General features: G+C 51.0%; 11 protein-coding genes across 11 annotated transcripts; 3 read left to right on the top strand and 8 right to left on the bottom strand.

Annotated features, from left to right (window-relative positions):
- Positions 1-100: 100 nt before the first annotated feature.
- Positions 101-1265, bottom strand: COL26b_011246 (uncharacterized protein; the record flags this gene model as incomplete). Its single annotated transcript, XM_053183918.1, has 2 exons — positions 101-1158; positions 1229-1265. 2 exons carry the CDS (start codon positions 1263-1265, stop codon positions 101-103), a joined length of 1095 nt encoding a protein of 364 aa, XP_053032121.1.
- A 506-nt stretch (positions 1266-1771) lies between these two features.
- Positions 1772-2905, top strand: COL26b_011245 (uncharacterized protein; the record flags this gene model as incomplete). The annotated part of the gene is made up of 2 exons (XM_053183917.1): positions 1772-2104; positions 2159-2905. 2 exons carry the CDS (start codon positions 1772-1774, stop codon positions 2903-2905), a joined length of 1080 nt encoding a protein of 359 aa, XP_053032120.1.
- A 259-nt stretch (positions 2906-3164) lies between these two features.
- On the bottom strand, positions 3165-5032 carry COL26b_011244 (uncharacterized protein; the record flags this gene model as incomplete). Its single annotated transcript, XM_053183916.1, has 6 exons — positions 3165-3173; positions 3348-3406; positions 3458-3574; positions 3630-4028; positions 4092-4287; positions 4370-5032. 6 exons carry the CDS (start codon positions 5030-5032, stop codon positions 3165-3167), a joined length of 1443 nt encoding a protein of 480 aa, XP_053032119.1.
- Positions 5033-8284: 3252 nt separating this feature from the next.
- On the bottom strand, positions 8285-8587 carry COL26b_011243 (uncharacterized protein; the record flags this gene model as incomplete). The annotated part of the gene is made up of 3 exons (XM_053183915.1): positions 8285-8337; positions 8358-8505; positions 8558-8587. 3 exons carry the CDS (start codon positions 8585-8587, stop codon positions 8285-8287), a joined length of 231 nt encoding a protein of 76 aa, XP_053032118.1.
- A 1661-nt stretch (positions 8588-10248) lies between these two features.
- Positions 10249-11250, bottom strand: COL26b_011242 (uncharacterized protein; the record flags this gene model as incomplete). The annotated part of the gene is made up of 1 exon (XM_053183914.1): positions 10249-11250. One exon carries the CDS (start codon positions 11248-11250, stop codon positions 10249-10251), a length of 1002 nt encoding a protein of 333 aa, XP_053032117.1.
- A 49-nt stretch (positions 11251-11299) lies between these two features.
- Positions 11300-11856, bottom strand: COL26b_011241 (uncharacterized protein; the record flags this gene model as incomplete). The annotated part of the gene is made up of 2 exons (XM_053183913.1): positions 11300-11779; positions 11833-11856. The coding sequence occupies 2 exons, from the start codon at positions 11854-11856 to the stop codon at positions 11300-11302; spliced, it is 504 nt and encodes a 167-aa protein (XP_053032116.1).
- A 523-nt stretch (positions 11857-12379) lies between these two features.
- On the bottom strand, positions 12380-13458 carry COL26b_011240 (uncharacterized protein; the record flags this gene model as incomplete). Its single annotated transcript, XM_053183912.1, has 2 exons — positions 12380-12807; positions 12873-13458. 2 exons carry the CDS (start codon positions 13456-13458, stop codon positions 12380-12382), a joined length of 1014 nt encoding a protein of 337 aa, XP_053032115.1.
- Positions 13459-13475: 17 nt separating this feature from the next.
- COL26b_011239 (uncharacterized protein) lies at positions 13476-14177 on the bottom strand (the record flags this gene model as incomplete). Its single annotated transcript, XM_053183911.1, has 3 exons — positions 13476-13597; positions 13654-13753; positions 13812-14177. The coding sequence occupies 3 exons, from the start codon at positions 14175-14177 to the stop codon at positions 13476-13478; spliced, it is 588 nt and encodes a 195-aa protein (XP_053032114.1).
- Positions 14178-17644: 3467 nt separating this feature from the next.
- COL26b_011238 (uncharacterized protein) lies at positions 17645-18352 on the top strand (the record flags this gene model as incomplete). The annotated part of the gene is made up of 1 exon (XM_053183910.1): positions 17645-18352. One exon carries the CDS (start codon positions 17645-17647, stop codon positions 18350-18352), a length of 708 nt encoding a protein of 235 aa, XP_053032113.1.
- A 542-nt stretch (positions 18353-18894) lies between these two features.
- On the bottom strand, positions 18895-20035 carry COL26b_011237 (uncharacterized protein; the record flags this gene model as incomplete). The annotated part of the gene is made up of 2 exons (XM_053183909.1): positions 18895-19404; positions 19475-20035. The coding sequence occupies 2 exons, from the start codon at positions 20033-20035 to the stop codon at positions 18895-18897; spliced, it is 1071 nt and encodes a 356-aa protein (XP_053032112.1).
- Positions 20036-20711: 676 nt separating this feature from the next.
- Positions 20712-21698, top strand: COL26b_011236 (uncharacterized protein; the record flags this gene model as incomplete). The annotated part of the gene is made up of 2 exons (XM_053183908.1): positions 20712-20962; positions 21020-21698. 2 exons carry the CDS (start codon positions 20712-20714, stop codon positions 21696-21698), a joined length of 930 nt encoding a protein of 309 aa, XP_053032111.1.
- Between the last annotated feature and the right edge of the window lie 3603 nt (positions 21699-25301).

Genomic DNA, 25301 nt, shown 5'->3' with positions numbered 1-25301 from the left:
CGACTATAGGAAGGAAACTTATCACGGAATGAACTTACATCAGATCTCTATTTTGGCAGCCTCTACTTCTAGTAAATCTAGCAAATTCGAGTATCTATCACTACTCAGAGTCTTGAGGATACACCGTTCCGCCCTGTCGTCTAATCTCGTCCATGATTTCCATGACACGTATGGTCTCTGACCAAGGCATGACCGAACTTTCAAGCTTTCCGGCCAAAACGTCTAACGCGGCGTTATCAGCTTCCCAGTAGTAACCACGCCCAACTGGCTTGTAGTCGTGCTTCTTTGCAACATCTCTCTTCACGATGCCCGCATTCTGGTCCCTCCAGAACTTCTCGTAGACAGTGAAAGACTCAGGGTCGGAAGGAACCGTTCCATGAACTTCAACAGTGCCGTTGGTTCCTTGAATTCGGGCTATCACGTCCGGGTTGCCCGTCGCCATCGTTGTGGATGTGATCACGCCTTGCCTTCCCGTTGACGGGTACTGAAGAATGACGCTGGTTGTTACTTCAACTTCACCCCAATGTGTTTGAGCGGCGAGAATCTTGGGTGTTTCCGAAGTGGCTGGCGTTCCTGCGTCCAAACCGAGAATAGCCCACGTCAAGGTGTAAATGCCGAGATCAAGGAGTGAGCCAGCACCGAGGCGAGGTTGCTTGTATCTTGATCCGTCCGGCAGGTTAGGGATGTCCATCTCCAAACCGAACTCGGAATACACCCCGAAGACGTCGCCAATGATTTTCTCCTTATGCAACATACGCTGCAAGTCCTGAACAAGCGGGCGGTGACGGAGCCACATTGCTTCAGCAACGTAAACTCCCTTCTCCTTGGCAAAGGCGAACACTTCCTTCGCATCTCGGGCATTCAAGGTGAAGGCCTTCTCGCAAAGGACTGGCTTTCCCGCCGCAATCACATCCAGACAGTTTTGCTTGTGAAATGCATGTGGGGTTCCGATGTAGAGAATATCCACGTTCGGATCCGCATAGACTTCGTTGTACGACCCGTAGATAGTGGGGTTACTTGAGGGGCAGTACTGCTTCGCGAAGTCTTTCCCCTTGTCGACAGAGGAGCTGCCGATTGCTTGCACAATATGCTTGACTTTCGCATCGGGACGGGAGATCAGAAGATCCTCCACAAACCAGGAGGAGATCATCCCCGTCGCTGTGACCTGTTAGCCAGCCTGTCAAACAGCGCAAGCTTGGCGCCATGCGGGGGCGGGGGAAGATCTCACCAACAATTCCCCAACGAATCGCTGGTAATTCCGACATTGTGATGTGATTGGCTGAGACGAACAACGTCAGACTGTGCTAGTTAGAGATCGCTTGACAGAGGAATGCGCTGTATTCAAATATTCTAGAATGATTCGGCGGATGAGGACTCAGCCAGTTCTACGGAATTCACTGACCGAAGACCCATCTTATATAGTCTCCGTAGACTGAGTTGGCCGCCCCGGCCCTGCTGACGTCGGTATTCGGGATGTCCCCCGCAATGACGGTCGGCAATTTGACAATCAAGGTATTACCAATTGGGAGCAGTTTCGCCGGTTCTCCCTGCATTCGTCTGAAATAGTAACGAATCCCGCGGGTTATTGCAGACACCGAACGGGACTTCGGTCGTGACCATAAAAGACTTACCGTGCACCCTTTAAGCGAGGCATTGGTTGCTCTGCTCTTTCATCGTTCTAGCTGTATCTCGCACACGTCATTCATCAAACGCCTTCCTGCAACAGAAGCTGACCACCCTCACCTAACTTCCAAAAGGACGACCTCCGACGATGGCCTCCCAACACAAGATCCTCAACGTCGGAGTCGTTGGCATTGGTCGCATGGGTCAACGTCATGCCATGAACCTTTTGCGACTAGTCCCTAGAGCTAAGCTTCTCTGCGCTTGCTCCCCTGCAAAAGCAGATCTCGATTGGGCTGCTGTCAATCTTGAGCCTTACGGGGTGAAGGTGTACAGCACTTTCGAAGAAATGATTGAGACCCCTGAACTCGAGGCTGTAATCATCTCGTCCATCACAGCGCTTCACATGCCCCAGACCATTGCGGCATTTGAGAAAGGCATCCATGTTCTGTGCGAAAAGCCAATCTGCAACTCTGTCCCAGAGGTAATTCTGTCACCGTCTGCATCGGATGAACCACGAACGCTAATTTCTATGCAGCTTGAAGACTTGTGTCGGCGTGTCGAATCAAAGCCTGAAACAAAGGTAATGGTTGCGTTCTCCCGTCGCTTCGACGATAGTTATCAAGACGCCCTCTCCAAGATCAAGGAAGGGACAATTGGAAGACCATTCGTCTTCAGATCCCACGGCATAGAGAAAGGGGACCAGAGTCCGTTCTTCATCCAGTATCTTGCCAACTCCGGAGGAATTTACTACGACACTGCGATTCACGACATCGACTTGTCGCTGATGTTCCTTGGTGAGGACTCAGTGCCAAAGTCTGTGTCAGCAATTGGTACAGCCGACATCTTCCCAGATCTCAAAAAGACTGGAGACGCCGACAATGCCATTGGGTTGTGTGAGTACTGGGATGGCAAGATCGCCCATTTCTATCATTCGAGGAGTTCCGCCGTGGGATACGACAACGTCACTGAGATATTTGGTACCGAGGGCAAGTTGACGGTCAACGCAACTCCAAGAAAGAATCGTGTGGAGATCGCTGCGAGTGATGGATTTGTCAAGGTTGAGCCGACGCCTTCATGGTATGACAGGTACATCTCGGCTTTTGTGGTGGGGGCAAACGCATTTGTAGACGCAATTCTTGACGGAAAGGACCTGCCTATCCCGTTGAGATCAGCCGTTACGTCTCTCCGGATAGCTGCGGGTTTGCAAGAGAGTCTACGGACGGGACAGAAGATCTACTTCAATCGCCAGGGCATTGCCACAGGACCTACTCCACAGCTGTAGGGGTCTCGATTAGATTAGGGACAGGCCATAGAAGGAAGAAGCTACTTGTTGATACTGAATAGAAACATCCTTTCATGACATTGAAAACTCCAGCGCCTATTTGACGAAAATGAGATAGTACACAGATTAGGTTCAACTCGCTATCATTGACGTTGGATGCCACATCGATTAAACATTCCATATTCCAATCCCAAACATGAATCAGACTACCTGACTGGAAAATACAATTACGGCGTCTCATTCCTTGACCACATACCCCTTAGTTCTTCTGGTCTGTCCAATATCGTACGTGCATCGTAGTCCAAGTTTGCGGTACTCAAGGCCGGGGAGGCAAAATTGTCTCAAAGAGCTAGAGGAGCACAATAAGTCAGTCCAAACGTCCATGTCAAAATGTTCAGCTAGTTTTGGGACAGATCAAATCGGAGGAGTCAGGTCTACGTACCCAAAGGTTAAGCTCTCTCTTGTTCTTTCGAAGCTCGTAATACTTCTGATCAAGTTTATCTGGTACATTTTAGTGCACTGCCAACACGAGAACATATAGGGAATACTGACCGGAGGTAACGTGAAGAAGATCCTTGTACTTCTTCTCCTTGCTAATGTTCTGGAGGCCGTCGAGGAAGAGCGCAGCCTTGGCGTCATCTCCAACCTGGTTGACGAGGAACCTGACGACTAGCAAACACGTTAGTTACCTGCCACGTAATCAATAGAATCGGAATCTACTTACAGTCGGGAGAATAGTACGCCGCAGAGCATTTTTGGCTGCAGGTAGATATTCCGTTGGCAAATGTGTTCTGATCTTCCTCGTTGGGTTCGCCGTCTGTGATTGTGATGATGAGAGGCGGCCTCTTGAAGTCCTCCTCTTTGTCGAGGATATTGTACACAAACGGCTTGAGGATCTTTTCGTTGAGACCTGTGCCGAGCTTGGTGGATCCATTGGGCTTGAAGTTGAACTTGCCGCGGATGTCGCTGCCCCGGACGTTGTCGAGACCCCCGTCATTCCTATTCAGGAAGCGAATATGCACACCCATGTTCTCAGGGGCAAATGAGTTCATCAGCACGCCAATGTCTTCAACAAGATCAGTTTGGGCAGTCCATCGGTTTCCCTCCATGGATCCACTGTCATCTGTTCATAAACCTTTCATCAGCCAATGTTCATCAAATCAGCGGTCGTGTCAATGAAGCCTACCGCAGTAAATGATCGGCTGGTACAAGGCGCTACGAAGCTTCTCGTTGAACTCGCCAGGGTCCTCGGTCTTCGTGTCAGCATCCTTTTGTCTCTCCCAAGCTTCGTCGGCAATGTCGTCGATCAACGGATGGTCCGGTGGGTAGCTGTCGTCGAGACCCATGTCTTTGATGATCTTTTTAATTGAGTCCACGCAGTCCTGATAAGAACTTGGCAACTGTGGCTTCTTCGAAAACGTCAGTTCCCTCTCATAGTCAGATATCAGGTGCGGCTGCGCTTACTTGAGGCTTGTCCCCAGCATTGGCTTTACCAATTTCATTGTTGATCTGCTTGAAGGCTGCAGCAAGGGCATCCTTGAGGGTCTTCCAGGGTTTGCAGTACGCGAACAGCAAAAGTACTGCGGAGATGATGAACTTCGCAAGTGCAGGTCCGATTGAGCCCTGGTTCTCGGGATCCTCAAGAGGCGCGCCGATCGAGGGGCTGATGAGGCCGTTCGCGATGTCCTTGGCCGTTTCTCCGTTGCTGTTCTTGACAGTTTCGGAAGCCCCCGCTTTCTTCAATGCATCAATGATCCGAGGGTCTGCCTGGTTCCGGAGTGCCGTCATGAGGGGGGTATCGTTGGGTCTGCGCCCCTCTCGCGCGTTTCTGTCAACAGACTCGTCCTTGAGAATAAGCTTGACAACCTCAAAGGCGTTCTCCTTGGCAGTGACAGCCATATGAAGAAGAGACTGGTCTTTGTATCGTGCTCTGGTGTTCGCCTTGCTGCTCTTAAGGAGTGAAATATTGGTGAGGTTGCCTAACATGACTGCCCAGGCCAGTGCGCTGTAACCGTCTGGGGCATCGTCGATCTGGAAAGAAGGGTCGCTGCGGGCTTTCCGCAGGTCACCGCGGGTGATTTCCTCATTGCGGCTGACTCTCTCGTGAATGCTGCCTCCGATAGACATGATGGGCAGCGGTATCGACGGACAGGAAGAAGTGGCGGATATGTTGTTATGTCTAATATGGTCCTGAAAGCCTTGGATATTGTTGCCATAATGCCTTAGCAGCTCTGGGTAAGTCACCTGGCTTTATACTTGCAACCAACGTTGCACTGCGTCTACCCATCGCCCAGAACTCTCTACCACTTCTAAGCAACAAGCGAGGTGCAAGTGGACTAGATTGATGATTCCACAGGTTGAGCTTCTTCGGAATCAAGTCCGACTCAAATGCCCCTGTTTCATTGGATTCACTGTGAACGAGCATTACATCATGTAACGTACTTTTGTGAATAGTACGCGCTAACTATTCATAGTCTCGTTCATGTCTTTCCGAGACTACTTATCTTTACCAGTCATACCTTTTAGATCTGACACAGGATCTACGGCAGGTAAGCATTAACAGGCCCAAGCAACAACAATTCTGACGGAAGAGGTATCAAGAATCTCTCACTTTGCGCCATCCATTCCTGTTGCAAAGGTAGGGTGCTATCGTGCGGTTTTTTCATGTGTCTCGGAACGTAGGCAAACCGCGACTGAGACAGCTTTCAGCCAGGTTCAAGAGAACTCATCTAGCGTCTAGCTATCTGATCTGAATGCCATGGAAACCTACGTCTACTACAATTCGCTCCCATTAGTGGTATTCGAAAACGTCCGCGTGGGACTCCAGAGAAAAGCTAAAGAGGAAATGAGATGAGCTTGTTCTGGAAGCGAGACAGTAAATCTCATGAAAACGTCATCCTAATCAAGGCCTTTCCAGGGGCGGTTAAGACACCAGAAAACTCACTTTGCGTCTCAAAGCCAGGAGAGGTCGGGCATGGGTTTACCGTATGGCCGCTTCAAACTGTGTGGCTATGGAGAGCTTTTCTGCCGCACACAAGTGCCCCGAGGATAACCTTGGAGCGGGGAAGTGAGACTAGCGGCTGTTACTCTCAAACGACTCGGACCGCGCCGACGGTGGCACCATGCCGTTTTTCCCGAGGTGGTGGGAGCACCCATGACATCGCAACCAGAGACATTATCTCAGACAAACGGGATCCTGCCCAAGGTTTTGAGATCATCTAGAGAGGGGGCCCGCAAGCGGACGATTGCACGAAGTTCAGGCTGTCACCCCCTGAAATTGTCTTCGTTGCTTTTGATATGTCGGGTAGCTTGAAGACTAGCTAGACATTTCCACATAATTCTTCAACATAGACCAAAATCAGATATCGGTACGAGCAATATGTGACATTTGATTCCATTATTTCCAAGACAGCAATTGCCGTCCTCAACGGCCGTAGCTAGGTCCGGCAGTTGTGTCTCAGATGATCTCAGTCGAAAAATGGCGAGTACGGAAACGGCGAGACACATGAATCAATGAACCACATACTTGCGAAATCCCCCGCTTTTACAAAAGTGAGCACCGTTTTTAGGTTGAGTTACGGAGTTTCCCAAACGCGAAAAACGGTGTGTCTTTTCGTGCGTGTATTGAATCCTAGTAAAACCCATTCACAATTTTGACAATTCGTCTTTCTTCCCTTCCAACTTTTCTTCTTCGCAGTTTGCCGCCTGGAGGCGCACCTTGTTGACTGCCGTATGACTCTCACGGGGAAATATTCGAGGGCCAATTCGTATGCATCAGATACTTCAAATTCAAGATTGATTTGAAGTCTGAAATTCGTGAGTCGCATTCTCTCCTAGTCTTCCAACGATGACCCTGCGGAAACCATCCAATGTTACAAGCGGGACACGAGGTAGAAAGGAATTTGTTTCTGGCAGAGCTATTTTTTTCATTTCTCCACTCTCCCTTCAACTGCACTTCAACTTAGGTATGAATTTAGTTGTCTGGTATCCATCCCGTCTCTGTGTCATGATCATCTCCCCACTCCGAATCTGAACCAAGTGTGGAGACCGGATAGTGACTGCAGTATGCTTCACTACCACCCCTGTTGATAAGCTTTCTATCCACCATGTGTAAATGATGTCTGTCATGATTATCTTGGTCATCATTTGTCCATATATCATTCCAGTTCTCCCACGGCCTGTTATTATGTTCATGCCGCGCATGGCTGGTGAAGTAAGTCAACTGGGAGGCGCGAAAGAGTTCCAGGTCGGGGCACTGTGTGCGTAGGAAGACAAAGACTTTGTCCCAGTTGCCACCGTTTCCATACACCTTGATGTCTTCGAGAGAAACTCTCCGTGCCACAGGTGTCAGCTTGGTTTCGTTTACGGGCGCGACTGTCAAGAGCTTCAAGATCGACTGTACGTTCGTCTAGATACGGTGAATTACGAGGTCTACCAAGCCTCTATATCCAGGTTGTGGGATCCATCGGAGTCGATCAAGTTCAAGATAGTGTAACGCGATGATAGCCAGTGATTCAAGCCTTTGGCAGGACCCAACGAATGCCCACAGGGCATCCTGATGCTCTCTGTTGGGATAGTCAACTTGAATGTTGCTCGGGGCATAGCCGGTTCCAGAAATGTCCGTGAAGTCTCCGTCGTTGTAGTCGTCGCCGTCGGATATCATCTGCCAGTCGCTCCCCCCCGGCCCCGTTTCATCGACAATGACTAGGCGGAGTTTCCGCAGTTGATTTCGGGCATCTTGAGACAGGACAGTTGTGATTTCTCCAACGTACCATGTGCTGGGAACCAATAGACTGAGGTCCGTAAGGTGATTGAATGCCGTAGCTCTGAGGCCATATTGAATGGTCCTGACGAATTCGCTCATTCCCTCCATATCGTAGCAATTGGCCCGTAAGTTCTCTCGATTATAAGCGCCCATTACCCTTGCAGTGAATTTCTCGATACAATCAAGTGAGTCGAAAAGACGCCGGATCGTGGTATGTTCTTCCGTTTTGTCATAATGCAACTGCGGGTCTGCTCGCAATCCCCGTTTGCCAAAAGAGCTGGGGGAATCAACATAGCTAGAGTTTAGTACGATGTAGTTTGGGTCGACATTTTGGCCTACAAACCTATAGATATTCCCTCGGGTCAGCTATCGTCTTCACACCACTGTATCAAACTCGGGTTAAACAAGCTTAATGCAGAGGATGGCTGCCTTATTCTTGCCAATCAAAGGAGTAGAGTCGCGAGAACGAATTCAGGTCGTGCATGTCCTCAAGGTTCAGACTTCTCACTGAACTGCTCAGACTGGCATTGTGATCGCCACAACAGGCTGCAATGCGTTTGATCAGGTCGGGGTCATCGAGGCGGATGTTCCATCAAAAATGCCTCCGAAAGAGCCTATTGGCAGAGCGATTCCACTGACGGGATACGAGGCGCAAAGTCAACAAGGCCTGAAGGTCTAGATCCGTACGAAAGAAGGTCGATTCGTAAGGCTCGTTCTCCCCACCGTAGAACACCGCTGTGGAGTCCCGGCCGCCGGTGAAGTTAACCCACTCATCGAGGTCACGGACCTCATGAAAGGTCTGGACTCTGGCTACTGAGACATATTGGTCGACGATCTATGTCAGTTAGCAGCTTCTCATCTTCATTCAGCCGGGAGCTGGTGCCTACTTGGTCGATGATCTCTGGGGGAAGAGACATTTTTGCGATGGTTTCTTACCAAGTTGGAAGAGAGGATAAGCAGCGAAGAATAAATTCAATTGGCGAGCCGCTGCTTTCAAGGCCCGAGCGCATCGAACCAAGTGTGGCACAGTGGCTGCAGGCAACAGCCACAGAGTCCATCGGTGGCTGTACATAAGCAACAGCCACAGCGCCCATTGAGTGTGCTTGTTTGGGAATTCCTTCAGCGGAAGACGATGTTATCCAGTGATGCCTTGCCATGCAATGCCTCGGTGCTCACCAGGTTTTGATTCATGTCGCCTATGATCCCTGCTAGCCGACTAAAATTTCGCAAGGTTTCTGTTGCATTTTAGGCGCGGTAAGGAGGGTTGCAATCGGTTGTAATCAAGAACGGGAGACAAAGGACGATTGAAATAAATCCCTCTCGTGGCTCTGATGGAAATATTGCAAAGCTTCAAACGGTGGAATAACATAACAGTCTCTCCGTGCGATGCAAGTGTTCCACATTGCAGGAAGGTTGCTTGGTTTTCCAAATAATCGTTCCTGGTATATCCACGACTTTGGACGGTGTTTGAGACATGACGTCGCCGCGATCCGGGCTCGATTGGGGCCACACAGTCCGATGTGAAGTTGTACAACGCCAAATTGCTTCTGGACGGGAGATGCGGCTCAGTTGCGGGACTTTTCTTTGCTTTAAATAGCCTGTCTACAATATCAATGGTACTATTATCTCTCGCTTACCTTCATGAATGCCGACGTGAACCCAATTCCGCCGGCACGTCCGCTGGACCCCTGCCCTGGGGTATCCTCGTCTCAACTCGCATAATTTTTGTCGGATGATAGACCAGGACCAGGCATTCACACGATGCATGATCGACGGCTCAGAAGTGACATCGATCCGAGACACACGGTTGTCAACGTCTCACGGCTTGACTGTTCCGAACAAAAAATGAGTATCAAGTACCGAGCTGCTTTAGTCGCCCACATCCCCGGATTCCCCCAGAATGTTGGTTGCTCAGCTGTTGCATTTCATGGCGTTCTTTCAAAACTTGGGCGAATAACCTGCGGTCGTTTTGGAAAGTAGACCGCGACACCAAACACTGTCTTCAGACCATCGTCTCCAAGAGTCCGCCACGCCCGATCGTCGAATTTCACGGAGTGAAAGTCCTCATTTCAAACCGAAGGCATGCGTCTATCCTATCTTGTGTATGTTGCCACACTTGCAGTGGAGGCCGTTGTGGCAGGTATGAATCCACTGAGCCCAATCAAGTATTGCTTCTTCGAAAAGCTAACCAAATCGCAGCACCGATGAAGGCAGAAGCGCTTCCTCTGACGTTACTTCCCAAAGAGTTCGCCGACTACAACAAACGAAATCAGCCATCAGCGCAACAACTTGCTGCGAACGGTCGGGTTTGCGGGCTTGGTGCCCAACAAGGCGTGTGCGACAACGGACGATGCGGCACCTTCGTCGCTCCGACCGGTTTTACAATAATTCGTGGTGCGGAATCACAATGTGGAGCGGCTACAAAGAAGGCGTAATAATCGAAAGAAGATTGGCGGCGGCATAATATCTCGAAGTCGCGTAATATTATCATTTCGGTTGTATCTATTCCGAACGAACATATCATAGGCATTAGATGAACTCAGTCATCAATCCAACAGCTTTCAATATCCAGATAGGTTTAGTAGTGGTCCTCCAACGTCATTGTTACCGTCTTCGAAACCAGGTACTCCTCGATTGCAACATCCTTTCCGGACTCCTTGCCGTACCCCGACAGCTTCATTCCGCCGAACGGAGACTCGGCTGCCGACGAGTTGCCAGTGTTCATCCCGATCATGCCTGCGTCGAGATTCTCCATGAGGCGCCAGGTCCGGTCCATGTTCTTGGTGAAGAAGTAACTGGCGAGACCCATGCTCGTGTCGTTTGCCCACTTCACCACCTCGTCCTCGGTATCGAAGCTGTAAACTCCAAGGACGGGAGCGAAGGTCTCTTCCCGGCTTATCAGCATCGATTGCTTCATGTCGCGCAGAATGGTAGGCTCGTGAAAGTAGCCGGCCTCAACGCCCACCTCGGTGCCCGCCTTGCCGCCCAGCACCACCTTGGCGCCGGCCTCGACGGCATCTTTGACGTGAGCTTGGGCCTTTGGAATTGCCCGGGGTGTCGTCAGAGGCCCCATTGTCGTGCCGTCCTTTGCTCCGTGGCCCATCTTGATGGTTTTGGTACGCTCAACCAGCTTGTCCAAGAACTCCTCGTATATCTTGGCTTGTACATAGACTCTGTTCGCCGTGATGCATGCCTGTCCTGCGTGTCTCCACTTCAGCGCGAGCAATGCCTCCAGGGCCTGTTCCTGGTTGCAGTCGTCGAAGATGATGAATGGGCAGTTTCCTCCGAGCTCGAGAGTGATTTTCTTGAGGCCCTCAGAGCAATGCTTGGCGATCAGACTCCCGATCGCGGTAGAGCCGGTGAACGACACCTTCTTGGTTAGAGGGTGTTTGCATAGTGCTTCGGCTACCTCGGGCGTGTTATCGAGAGATGTTGTGATGACGTTGAATACACCAGAACCGAAACCAGCCTGCGTGGCGAGGTTCGCGAGGATGAGGCAGGTGAGTGGAGTCTCTGGGGATGGCTTGGCGATCATGGTACATCCAGCAGCAAAAGCAGCTCCGGCCTTGCGTAGAATCATGCTAACATCCCTTGTGAGCACACGTCTTGAACTATTCCAAAGGATCTGCTCACGCAATGGGGAAATTCCATGGGACCAACGCGACCGTCACACCAATCGGCTGCTTCACCACCAAGACCCTCCTATTAGGCGCAGAAGGAGTTGAGATGTTCCCACGAATGCGTTCAGCCTCCCCGGCAAACCACCAGGTGAAGCCCAGCGCATAGTCAAGTTCTCCCTGGGCCTCCGCTAGAGGCTTTCCGGACTCGTGGGTCAGTACCGTGGCGATGTCATCGCGATTTTCCCGAATCAGTCGGTCCCACTCTAAAAGTTTCTTCGCCCTTGATCGCGGGTTTTCGTAGCGATATTTCTGAAAGGCCTCGTGCGATGACTTCACCACTGCATCGATGTCGGACTTATTGAAGTCCGGGCTGGAGGCGAAGACTTTGCCTGTTCCCGGGTCTTCGATATCGAATGTTTTCCCTGATGATGCCTTCGTCCAGGAACCATTGACGTACGCGTCTGTCATGAGCAGATCTGGGTTTGACAGCTTGAATGCTCATGTCAGTGCAAGTTGAGCATCCCGGTAAGCTGGGGCCTTACTTTGAAAGGCAAGTTCTGAGCCATTTTGACGGTCGCAAATACTAAGATACCTCAGATCCAATGCGAGAAGAGCAATCTTCGTTCTGCAATGCGGTCGTCTAATTTGACTTAAATGGCCATGCAGCCGATTGTTATATAGCCGATATGGACTTCACCCCTCAACCCCGCATTCGAAGAACGGTCGCACAACGCCTCCGATGACGACACATCCAATGAGCTATTCAAAACTTAACCAATGGCAGCGTCTATTAATCATTGATGAACGCTTCTTGGGCTAGTTCTTGTTTTGGCCAATGGCGATTCACGATTATCGTCTTCGTTCGGAAAACCTTGTCCGCCACAACCGATCGGTCGGTCCCGATCAACAATCCTCCCAATATGAAATGCCCAGCACTGGAGAATCAACGTCGACAATAATTCAATTCAATGACCTTCGAGTCTCTTTCAAGAGAAACATTCGCTAATAAAGCATCTGAGTTTACTAATACTATGCCACACTCAACACTACGGCGCTCTATGCATCTAAGTTGCTCTACCTTGCGTGCATTCAGAACTTCATAACAACCTCCTCCTCGCGTCTCCTGATCTCCAGCTCCAGCATCGGGTTCAGGCACGGGTTAATGCCGTAGTCAATGATCGAAGTATCGGCACCGGCAGGCAGTCTCCATTCATACTGCAGCAAGATGTGAACCAGCGCGATCTTGATCTCGTTGGCGGCAAAGAATCGTCCGGGGCAAGCATGCTTTCCATGGCCGAAGCCAAGGTGCTCCGGGCTAGTAGCAACAAGCTGCGATACGTTCTCCTTACCCGGCTGCTCGCGCATGCGGAGGAAGCGGTAGCCATCCCACTTCTCGGGGTTCTCATAGACGTTCGCATCGAAGTGTGCATGCGAAGAGACGCTGACTGAGGTGCCTTTCGGGATGAATGTGCCGTCCGAAAGGGTGACATCGGCAACAGAGACGCGCTGCATGCTAGCTGTGTTAATAACGCCTGGTCAGCTGACGGGGTATCAATGTAAGAAGTTGCAAGGGGTTGCATACCAAGCTGTAAAGGCTTCAAACGCTGGCTTTCCTTCACAACACTGTCAAGAAGTTTCATACTGTACAAAGACGTCTTCTTCCATCCGCCCTCGCTCAGCACATCGATGATCTCCTTCCTCAGGGGCTCAATGATCTCGGGGTTGTGGGCAATATCAACGAGAGTTTGGCCCAGAAGGTCAGTGGTCGTATGAATTGCTACCGTTGAGAGGAACAGCTGAGAAACAGACGGATTGTAGTAGGTGCCCTTCGAAGCTGTTTCGAACCAGTCAATTGCATCGTTGTACTCTGGTGGCGCGCGGCCATCCGCAATAGCAGCGGCCTTTAGTGCGCGGCGCTTCTCGATGATAGGCTTGATGATGTTTGCGGCTTGGACGATTTGAGAGCGAGCTTTTTGGCAGCCTGGGATGAACCAGTGAACGATGGGACGCATGAGGCTGGGCCACTCGCGGAGGCGGTCAGCTGAAGAGAAGCCGTTCATAGTGTACTCCTTCGTTAGAGTAAGCCATTCCTCGTTTCGGCAAAGCTCTGTTCCCAGAAAAACGCGAGATGAGATTCGGGCAACGAAGTGAAGGATCGTGGAGCGCATGTGGATTGCATGCCATTCTACCCATTGTCAGTTGCCTTGTCATCTCTGATGCGGATCAGGAATCCCATACCCTTGCTGTCGGTGAAGATATCTTTGAGTGCCAGCGAGGCTTCGTCGGCAAGGGGCTCAGTGACCTTGGCTTCGAGACTTCTTAGTGCCCATCTAACGTAGCATGATTTGGGAAGGTGAGCTTACCGAGAGACTTGGTCAGGTCCTTGTTGATGACGATCAACGTAATGCTGTCACGAGTTCCCTCGTGGAAGGCATCAAACCCTGGGGTCTTGGTCTGAAAGAACTGTTGAAGTATCTAGTCAGCGGACAGTCAAGCACTGAGAAAGTCGGGGGAGGCACACGTCGGCGGAGAATTGGGTGAAGCTTAGGCGAGCATCATTTCGAATTTCGTTGGCCATAGAGGGAGGCAGGACGATGGTCTCGCCCATGTCGCTAACCAGTCGGACCGGCTTATTGGGGTTGGTCTTGAACCATGAGTACATCATCTCCCTTGCGCCGGTCAGGTAGCGCTTCTTGGGCCGGCTGTCGGTGAGTTCGAACTTTCCCTTAGGGTTGATTGAAGGCGTATTCATCTTGGAACTCTGCATAGAGTACGCGAAGATGATGACCAGGATAGTGGTCAAGAAATATGACAAGGGCTTCGCGGATCCATCGAGAGTGAACTTCGCCTCTCCTAGGGGAGAGCGAATTGTGTCGGTTGCGTCCATCGGTTGAGAGTTCGTCGGCAGGATAGGGCTGTTCGAGGTTGTGTAGCTCAATTACAACTTGTTCTGCTCCCGGTCTAGGTGTTGAAGGGGGAGGGATTTATGTATGTTTCGATGGAAAACATCGTCACCGCTTGAGGATCTCGGGCTCGAATTTCAATGCTACCCTTGCCCAGGAGCATGGACTCCACGGGCAGCTTCTGTTGCCGTCCACCTTCGGTCGGATGCTTAGCATCACCCCGTAAACGGGCGTGGACCCTTGACCCGAAAGCGAAGGCAGGGTCACGACGTGGTTGGGGCTGCGGGGACGAGCGGGCTGTATGTCACACAAGTGCCTAGGTCTGCAGATTCTAGACATGTCACATATGTGCAAGAATTTACCGCAGACCCATACAGCGTCTATTAGAAAAGGGCATATCGGCGTACACCGTGATGTGATTGTCAAAATCTCTCCAGCCCCCGTGACTAGCTCATCCTCGGATGTCTTGGTCTTGGTCTTGGTCTAACAAGCACAGCTTTCGTCAAGGCTCTTTTACCGGTAGCGCGGAGAGGAATCTGATCGACAGTCGCAATCATAGTTCGGACCATGTTGCGGTGAACACTCCAGCCATCGTACACACCCTCAGGAGTTGCACTGACAGCGCCTGACAAGACGACGGGTGTGCTCCGTTTTTCGGCAACTCTTACCGCTAGCCCCATGACTGAACGTAATCCGAGGGCAACCATTTGTCCATAGGCTCACACAAGAATACGAAAAATCTCATGCATGACGTCTGTAACCCTTTCCACGCGATTCACAATGCTCAAGGCCGACACGCGTTAGCTCCCCTAGCGCCCATCGGACCTCCACAAGGGATCCCCCCTCCGCCAAGCCGCAGCGAGCCTCAACCTCACAGGCTCGAGCATGAATGCTTGCCTGGTCTTGAGCCAATCCCACCGGTAAATGTGGTGCCTTTTAGCGGGGCGACCGGGCCGCCCATCGTTGTTGTCTCAGAGGTTCATTCACGATGCCGAGTCTGTTCGTGGTAGGCGGAGGAACTCCGTCCAAAAACTAGGACCGCTACACCCGCTTAATAAGCGGTTGGTCCGGGTGTGATTGGCGTGCCGGATAAGTTTCCGAATATTCCCTGGTCATTTCTTTCTTTTGGGATGGGCTTTGATGGAGATTTTCGCTCACCATGTCAAGGCTAAGCTGTCTGCCCACCGTCGATCACCATCGCGAGCCCACCTGTCATCGGATAAAACCCATCTCCAATAGGTACTTCTTACTATCAGATACTCAATGTAGCTATTTTCGCCTTCAAATTGTTGAAAGCACGCGCTGGAGTTTAGACCGGAGTTGTCATGAAGTGCTCCGCCTGAACCGAGGCTCGTCGTGGCCCCTGAGCCCGAATGTTGCCATTTCAGTCATGGACGAGCACACGGTCAAGTAGGTAGCCATCAAAGTCTTCTAGCCTTCTGCTATCCAGATTGAGTTTTCTCTGCCCTGCGGGGAGCGCTTCCAGATTGCGGCACGGTTAAGGTTTCCTTGATCGACGTATCTGCCGAAGGGACAGCCAGGCCAGGGGGTCGAGGACTTCGGAGAAATCCCACCTCCCGCAACCATGTTTGCCTAGCAACTTTCATCCCGATCGCACGAACTCTTCAATACGGATACGTGCACGAGTCGTCTCGAGCCTGGAGGACGCAGATGACAGGAAACGCAGTCGGCGCACGGGATAATTCACCAGCCCGTGAGACAAGACGATCCAACGGCCAGCGAGGTGTCCATGCTCCCGAAATGCTTGGTTACTTTGCGTGGATCAATACCAAGAACCAAGGTATCATGAACCGATGAAACCCCGTTCGTCATCTACTTGCCCGAATCGTCTCAAAGATGGTTGGGACTACAGTGAAGACAGAATCCAAGATGTTCCGAGATAGGCCATACGTTCAACGTCTTTGGTGGCCTTCACGGTCTGGATAGATGCCCGAGTATAATGTGCTCTCATTGGTCAACTCAGCTCCTAGGTCATTCTACACTTTGGAGGGATTCGAGTTCCCAAGAACCGGCCAAATGCTCAAGGCGGCTATCCTCGGGTTCTCCTTTGCAGTACTACTGGCCCAGGAATTTTGAAATCATTCATTGGACGATACCAAACTAACGGATAGTTGAATAGCTCAGCCACATGTTCCAGTTTGGAACCCAAGCATCAGAGCTCCCTGGACGAATGCGGCACGGCTGGAGGCACGGGAACGCTAGAACAGACAATGTCTCAGGCTCTGGAGGCGGCAGCCGGTAGCCACATGGGCCAGGCCGCTCGTTGTCAGTTCACCAGGTCTCACTTTTGCCCTTGGGTGCTGACGACAGAAGCCGCGGGAATTACATCTTCTCAAAACGGGCGTCCATTAATCCAGCATTCTTGTACCTTCGTAGTTTGAAGAATGCGTGTCGAAAAGCTTGACGTAAAGGGGTCAGGATCTTTGCCTTTCTCATTCCAGCAAAGTTGCTCATCACTCAAACTTGCTCGTCGCTTGCCTCGATGAAGATGCCGTTTCAGCCACGGAGTCGTCATAGCCTCAAGAATTTTGCCTTGCTTCTTGTCGTCGGCGTGTGAAATATGTCGGATCTGCGGGTAATCCCGTCGCGGATAGGATTCCAGCGCAGGATACCCTATGCTCTAAACGAGGCGTACCCGTGGTCGATGTCTTGAACCCTTCAATTAACCCCCATTCCACAGAATGACATGATAATCCGGTTCGAAGCCACGGGTTTCTTAACGCATCTTCATTCGTCGCAATTGCGCGACCTTTTAGGGCTAGAATGTTCAGGAACAGGGACTAGAGGCGGTAGCTGGAGACGGACCGCGTGTGTGATTTCCCCTCCGCGTGCAAACGGGGAACATTTGCTTGGAAGAAAGCCCACTTCGTGGATGCAAGCCATTGGCTGCAGTACAGACTACAAGTTCTGCCTTGAACCAGGACTGGCGGAACAGAAGGCGCTCTATTCTACCCATTCGGTTGCGATTTGCCGTCCAGAATATCGTATGACGCGATCCTTCATTTCAACCACGGGAAAATAGCGAATTCATGATCACGGACCCATTCCTGGCACCGAAACACTCAAAATGTGGCTGGCTGAAATACCAGTCGAACACACCTCCCTCGCCGGATTGCAATGTTTGGGCGTCCTGGCATTCGCATTTTCAGACTGAGGCGCCATTGAGGTGAGTTTTGACGAATTCAGCGACATTGGCTCCTGTGGTTTGTCAGCGCGAGAGGCCATCGATAGCTTCTTCTCGCTCGTACTTATTCTGAAGACAGGCCCTCTCTGATATTCTCCTTCCATATCCTATAAGAAGCAGACTTGTATCCGCATCAAAAGCTCTATCATGACTCTCATAGACTCAATCACAAGCCTACCTTTCCGCAAACCTGCTCAAAGCCCCCAAGAACCTTCACTTTCGTTGACATCAACCTCATCTGACACCATGGCCTCTCTCATTCCCGTCAAGGAGTCCGACATCTCCATCGTCTACAACTCCAACACTCGCGAGCTTGTTCTCGCGGCCAAGGGCGAGATTCCCAAGGTTTTCTTGACCCCTTTCTTCAAGCAGGAGTCCGTCCTCAACACTGGCCTCACCTTCTCCATCCGAGCCTTTGCTGGTGGGTTCCCCCCCCAGAAGGGCGAGAAGTCTTTCGAAATCAAGCATTCGGTGCACATCAACCTGCCCCTGCCGCACTTCAACAACAAGACCGTCTTGATCGAGACCGCCAGCGGCAACTTCAGCGTCGAGATCAAGTACACCGGCTTCGGGCCTGGCCCCGTCGTCCGCGGGGACAACGGCAGCGAGGAAGGTACCACCTACCAAGACGTCTTGCCTCCTATCAAGCGGTTCCTCCCTGCCGACCAGCCCCTGCGCATCACTGCGAACATTCCCAAGGTCGAGGCCCCCAGTCGTGTTAACATCGAGCCGTCCTACAACCCCGAATTCCTCGAGTTGATTCATTCGACGGTCCAGGAGGGAAGCATTTCCTGGACTTTTAAGTGGAAGAAACTTCCCACCGAGGAGGGCGCGAACCCCCAGCTGATCGACGTCACCACTCACCAATACAACGGCCTCGTCGGTCCTGCTGCCCGCAACTACATCACCATTCAGGGCTACGTTGTCCTCTTCGTCGTTTTCGAGAAGAAGTAAGGATAGCCACATCCGACCTCTGAGTGGCTTTTCAATGGAATTCACATGTCTACTTAGGGGTACCAATGTAGTTCGTGGCGGAGATGTCGTCGAAGGCGGTTGGCACGTGGTGTGAACCTGGAGTGGATCTTGGCTCTTATTCTACATGTTGGACTCCAACTTGGATCTCGTTATCTATATCGATACATTTATTTTTTCATTGATTCCCACTGTTAAGCTGTCTCAACCACCAGGCCTCATGCACTTCAAGACATTCCATGGCGAGGCACCTGTTCTGCATTTCATGATCATTAAAGGTTTGGCCCAAGTCTGGCAGCATATGTAGTCTCACATGAGTTCTTCGGGTCAAAGTCTCTCTATTCGGAAAAGTCTTCAGCGATCTGATTAGTCAAAAAGAAACTCCCAAATGATTAGCTGAGTGTCATAATGCGCCTTTATCTTGTCCATCTCGGCACTCTCGCGGACTATTAGTAGTTAGTCTGTGGTTTATACTTATTATCTTTTCTACCAAAACGGACTCTATTTAGAACGGCCACCTGCTTCTAGTCCGAGACTGTAAACCTTAAGCTCAGGCCCGCATACTCTGGGTCTGCGTTGAACGCAAACCCTCTTGAGCCTCCCCACACCGTGACCTCTGTGATCCTCTTGTTGCCGAGGGCGGCCTTGTGTTGTATGAGGAACAAAGCCGCCCCAGCACCATGGGTGCTGCCAAGGATGGCAAGACCCTCCTCTGTGTCCATCGAGAGTATCACCCTGTCGTTCCATCCCGGTACGGACTGATGTCCCTTGTTATACAGAGCCTGCAAGACAACGTTGAAACTAGGGCGGTATGTGATATTGCTGCGGTAGATGAGCCTGACATTGCTCGGGTGGACGCCCTTCGCCTGGCAAGCATCGAGCCACTGGAAGTAAACCATATCAGACAGCTGCTCCAGATCAGGGACGTCCCCAATTTTGTTTTTCTCAATTTGGTAGCGAGGACTGAAGTTTCTGTCAAAAATGATAGCGCCCGATCTTGGGTTGAGGACGTTCTGGTAAGAAGCGCCTGTTGCCTGGAGGGGGGACGAAGCGCATTAGAGGACTAGAGTTCCAGATGAACAAGTTTGGTGGACAGTCACTTACAGCTCCAACGCTAGTACCGTCGCGCTTGTAGAAGTTATTTTCGTGCTTGTAAGTGGACAGACCATTCTCTGCCGGGTCGACTGGATAACGTGGGTCCGCGAATGTGACGTCCAAGAGGTTTCCGAACCCAGGCGTCGCATCAAACTCGTCGAAATCTGAGTCGAAACCATCATCGTCCGACGCCGCCTCGTCGTCCACGGTGTTAAAGGGGGACCAGTTCATCTCGCGAGTCCATCCCCAGCGTTCAACGGCCCTGGGATCCTGCCACGGCGTGGCGACGGTGACTCCGCTGTTCTGCTGCTTTGCCGCCGAGTCGCTGAGTGGGAAAAGTGACTTGAGGTAGGCTCCCTTCTGAACACGACCATTGTAGTTGCCAGGGAAGTCTGGGAACTGTCCCTGTACTCGCTTGCTGAGAGGCTCGCGCAAAGAGTCGATGTTATTGGTGCTTTCGCCGCCCGTTACTGGGGTGGGAGAAGCACTGATCACGGTCGCTTGGATGAAAAGGAGTGACAGCAGAAAGTGGAGGCCCTTGGAACCGAGGGAACGAACGGTGCTAGCCATTATGACTTGTTATCGTTGATCGCATGCCAAAGAAAGGAGCAGAAGGGGAGGATATGCGCTCGAATTTGAATACAGCGGGGCGGTACCTCTTGTAGGCGATAGAGATCCCATTGCATTCAGATTCGCCGGTCAAGGCGACCAAGAGAAAACTCCGAAAGGGATGCGAAATTAAGGATTCCGATTAATTTTTCGAGACTTTCTGCTCCAGCGATGAACAAACTGGTGTTCGTCCCCGGCGGCGCCGCGGGATCCGGAATTGCCTAGTGGCCAGTGTGTAACTCACTCAGTTCGGCATCTATAAATAGGCCATTCATCCAAAGAGCGATAGAAGCTGGTCACACAACTTTGCGCGCATACATAGGTAATACACTCGGGTTTTCTTTTTTGCCAAGCTATCATCAACAGACGAATGCAGACACATGTTATTGCTTCATTATGCACCATGGATAAATTAGCTGGTCCACCGTCCCGGCGATGCCAATCGATGAAACTTAAAAAGATTACCAAATGCTGTTCCCAAAGCGGCAGGACTACTCCGAGCCCACTGGTGTACCTGGTTCAACACATCTATCGTGATCACTTAGGTATATATTCACTCGCCCAGGGGCATTGTTCCAACATTACCCGCCTGATGGAAGAGCTCTTATCTTGATTCACATCTCCTTCCACAGACGCCATGATCTTGAGAGCTCAGTACTTTCTCACAGTATGCCTATTCTTTTCAGAGGCTGCCGTGTCAGCTATCCTACCTCGCGACGGCGATGATTACGCCGGACATCCGGAGGTGAACCATGACCAAGTAGCAGCATTCAAACAAGACTCTTCCCCCGGAATAGACGGACGCCTCGAACTCATGTTCAACCCTCTGCTCGTCGTTACAGGAGGTTGCGACCCGTATCCTGCAGTCGATGCCAACGGGGGTCTTGGGTGAGGAAATTTCATGCACTGTTTCATAGTAGATCAATGGCTAATGGAATCTCGCAGAGGTGGTCTGAGACCGACTGGTGGTGGAAGGTCAGGCTGTGGTAATGGCGGCACTGGCCAGGTCTATGCTCGCCGCGGCAGTAGTCACGGCCGTGACGCTATTATTTACAGCTACTACTTCCCAAAGGTTCGATGGGGAAAAGGCGACAACAAGGGACATCGTCATTACTGGGCCAGCGTCGTCGTTTGGATCAACCAATGGAGCTGTGATCCCGAGAAGCCCTCATCATACCGACCAGTGGGGATGTCATACACAACCGACCACGCAACATGGGGCTTCGAACCTATTACCGGTGGCCTGACATCCACAGCCTCTCCCGAGAGTTCTTCGCCGACGAGTTTCATTGTCCAAATCCACGACAACGCCATGACACCGTTTAAAGACGCCGATATTGCCGCGGCTTCTCAGCGCACACTGATCTCTTGGATGTCACTACCCGTAAAGGCGCGTGAGGCTTTGACTGACGTCAAGTACGAAAAGACCACAGTGCCGTTCACCGACGCCAACATCCAGGCCTCTTTGGACACTGCCTACCAAGAGAGCTTTTACACAGGGTTAAAGGACGTACAGGACTGCAACACCACTATCCCAGAGAGTGATGGAGCTGACTTAGATCCTGACGAAAATCCCGAGGATAAAGCCCCAGAGGCAATCCCTCTCCCCCCTGTAACAGTTTAGTTATACATATCAAAATGAAAGCATCACGCATCTTTTCCGTTTGATAGCTTTCTTATCTCAACTTCACATGCATCTAGATGAGATGCGCACCTCATCTATGCGCATGTATCACAAGGAATCCTGCTCGCCAGTTGGCGAGAGTCTACGTACGGCATACGTGTTGTAATTATCCGCAATTGCGCTCCAGCAACCGTGGTTCCACCTTTGCGATGGGTAGTAAGGTATTGTGAATGCACCCACCCAATTAGATTTGACCAAGGTGCATGTTGTGTTACCACACCTCTGCCAAGACGAGTGCTGCAGTCAATAGTGGCGGCTCACTTGCATATTAAGGCAGGCTACGGAAGATGACAATCGTTCCACATCGAATTTGGGGTCAATCAGGGTATTGAAGTCAGGTTAAAGCCCACATCCCCTCCCGACATGTTCTCCAAATGTTCGTTTCTCATTCGGAAGGCCTCACCAGTAGCGATCTGTCCTCACCGCCATGGCACTTTCTAATAAGCCACCATTATTCTCGTTCCCGAAAACCGAAATTCCGGGCTGGCTTTTCTTTTGCATTTTCGTGGCATTCGCTTCAGTCCGAGCTAGAGCAGCCTCCGCAGACTCTGATGCCGACGATGCCTTGTCAGATTTCACGAACGACTTGTTCACGGATCTAGGGCCTCTTTTGGCTTTGTTCGGTGAGCAAATGACGAAGCAATACATTAGCGAAAGTACAACCTATTACGACTACTTCATATTTGGCATGGGTCCCATCGGTGTTATCACGACTATAGTGTCTACTATCCGCCTCTGTGGTCCCGCATCTCTCCGTGCTTTCATTGGAAGATCTAAAGAGGGCAACAGTACGATCGAGGCAGAGCTTTGTACTTCGACAAGTCGTGATGTATGCGAGGTTTTCAACAATGGCGGTATTACTCGTGTCCTGGGCCGACCCAAACTTCTCGAGCTCATCCATGTGCCGAAGAAATACCTCTCCGTTGTGGAAACCAGCCGCGAGATGAACAGGGAGACTGGCTTGTATCTATTTCGAGACTTCTTAGAGGATGCTGGCTGTGGAAGGGACTCAGATTCAACAACGCCGCCGGAATGGAGTCGCTCTCGGCCTGAACGGCTTAGTCCAGCTTCACAAAATCCGCCCAACCTATCGCTTAACGTCGGTATCACTCAATATGACCCATGGATCTTTCGCCTCGTTGCCTCAGCTGGGTTAATGCTCCAAGCCGGCGTGCTTGTGGTTGCCGGCGTAGGCGTCTGGGTCTTGGATTGGAATCTAAACGAGAGTACGACAGCATCAACGAATTACGCGCCAACCATGTTCATTATGGGCACAGTGTTCATGTGTGGGGGAATGTGCGCTTCCATCGCCATCATTGGTCAAGCGACCACAGAAGTCCGGTGCAGACGGGCACCCGCTGTCACTGGCTCACCCGTGACGTCTCTCATATGGCTGCAGCCTCGACAGGTCATAGCTGACCAGAGTTTTGACGCGTATGCTTTCATTGAAGACCCCGAAAAACCACTCTTGGTTTGAACATCTTCCATGAAAACTTGGGACTTGGATCCTGGCAGCGAACGCAGATTCAACTTAGCGACATGCATTGCAGTTTCAGCAGTCCTCGTTGGGTATATACTACAGTTCATTGGGTTGAGAGGCATGAGAGCCTGGGTTTCAATTGCCCAACTCATCACGACCGTTGTCATGAGCATCCTGAGAGGGATGCTTCGAATGCAGCGAGTTACGAAGAATGACAATCAGTTGTTGAGTAAGGCGGATCTAGTCCAAGGACACGAGATTGACTGGCTAGCCGTAGAGATCTCTCAGCGTGAAAGTCTGGATGAACAGTCCACGTCCAAGGAGGGCCACACAAATTTTACAGTGAGCCTCTCGATGTGTTGCCTTTGAAGTATTAACAAGTCGCTAATACCGAAGCAGGAAACGAGACCGCTCTCTTCCTGGGACACGGAATCCGCGACCAGTACTCCACAAAGTTATCAAAATTTGATGAATCTCAGAGTCTGCCTTACTAGCATGACTGATAGATTTCCTCCGCATGCGAGTCTAACGCGATCAAAGCATTCACAAGTTCCGTGGGGCATCGAGAGTTCCAAGGTTCATGAAAAGGCAGCCGAGCTAGCAGTTGCACTTGAGCAGGTCGCAAATATCTTGTGCAAAGGAAACCGAAAGAGGGTAATCTCCCTGTACTTGCCAGGTTCTCAATTATGTCGACCACCAGGCATCACAAACGGAGGCTCCCAGATTGATAATGGTTTCAAAGTTAACCTTCGACAACAGAACGATCAATATCCATCCAGATGGAGCATTGATCGCGTGGAAATTGAGGCGGCTTTGGGTCTTGCTTTATGGTGCCTCATTTCCGACCGTCGTTTATTGTACTGCGAGGTAAACTCTCGGCTTGAGTCCACTAGAGCTGAAGATGTGCGAAAGAATCGAATTATATCAGCTGGCCTGGACCCGCACAAGATGTATGGAGAGCTGGAGCTGGCTTGCTGGCGTGGAATGCTCAACATCAGACAATGGGTAGTCTTTCCCGAACATGATGAGTCCGAGAGAATGACGCTTCCGTTGGATGCAGACCTCGACAGCTATAGCCTTGGAAGTCTATGGCAAGTATATCAACCACGCGCGGCATCGGATTCGCCTCTCAAACACCTCAGGGAGAGAGGTTGGATAGAAACAATGGGACAAAATGTGGCTATCGCGGAGCTGCAGGTTTCAGAGATCTTCCTAGAGCGATTGTGTGGCTGGAGCTGTGTCCTGAGAGCGCAGCAAAACATACAATGGACTAAGCAATCATTGTCTAAAAAGGCACTTGGACATCCAAACGAGCTCGCCAAAACGATGTGTGTTCAATTCAGGGCAACGAACTCATCTCTCTTGGAGATCTGCGTCCAAGAACTCTTTGGGGCTTTCTTAGCTTCGTTGCAGATGGAGGGAGGCCACCAGGACAATTGCGCACCAGTTCAGACAACGTTCGATGTACGACAACTGGAGAAAAGGGCTCAGACCATCAATGCTATTTCGCAAATCTTTTCGGGGTCTGGCCTAGGCTCTGATGCGGATGCAATCTATTGTATTCTGCCGGCTCTTGAAAATCGACAAATTGGTGACCTCGACCAAGGTATTTCGATCGTTTCATCGACTTGCGACTCATTGCTAAAGAGATCTGAGTCAACAGAAGCTTTAACGATAGCAGAAACTGCTATCTTGGCCCTTCGTGATCCGGAAACCAAGGAGCAAGAGCAGTCTCTAGCGCGAGCTCTTTCTGTGCTATCTAAAATCCAGAGGTTTGAGATGCGCAATGACAGGGGCCCAAGAATACGCACACATTATAAGTCAAAGCACCCACTTTCCGGCCACCCCTGCATTCCGGCCACCCAAAAATGATGCATTCATAACAACCACCACTTTATTAATCAACTATCGACTGGGTATCGCTGCCACTATTATACAGCTTTCGGCCTCACTAGGGTAATCAGAGGCGCTGGATTCATGTGTATCATCGAGGGCATCGCCAGCCTCAATCTGGGCCTGCCGTACGTCGCTAATGGTCGCGAACTTCGTGTTTGGGTCGATGT

This window comes from Colletotrichum chrysophilum (genome assembly GCF_026319265.1).
Source record: "Colletotrichum chrysophilum strain AFK26 chromosome Unknown scaffold_134, whole genome shotgun sequence".
Classification (NCBI taxonomy): domain Eukaryota; kingdom Fungi; phylum Ascomycota; class Sordariomycetes; order Glomerellales; family Glomerellaceae; genus Colletotrichum; species Colletotrichum chrysophilum.
This window is presented reverse-complemented; position numbering and strand designations above follow the sequence as displayed.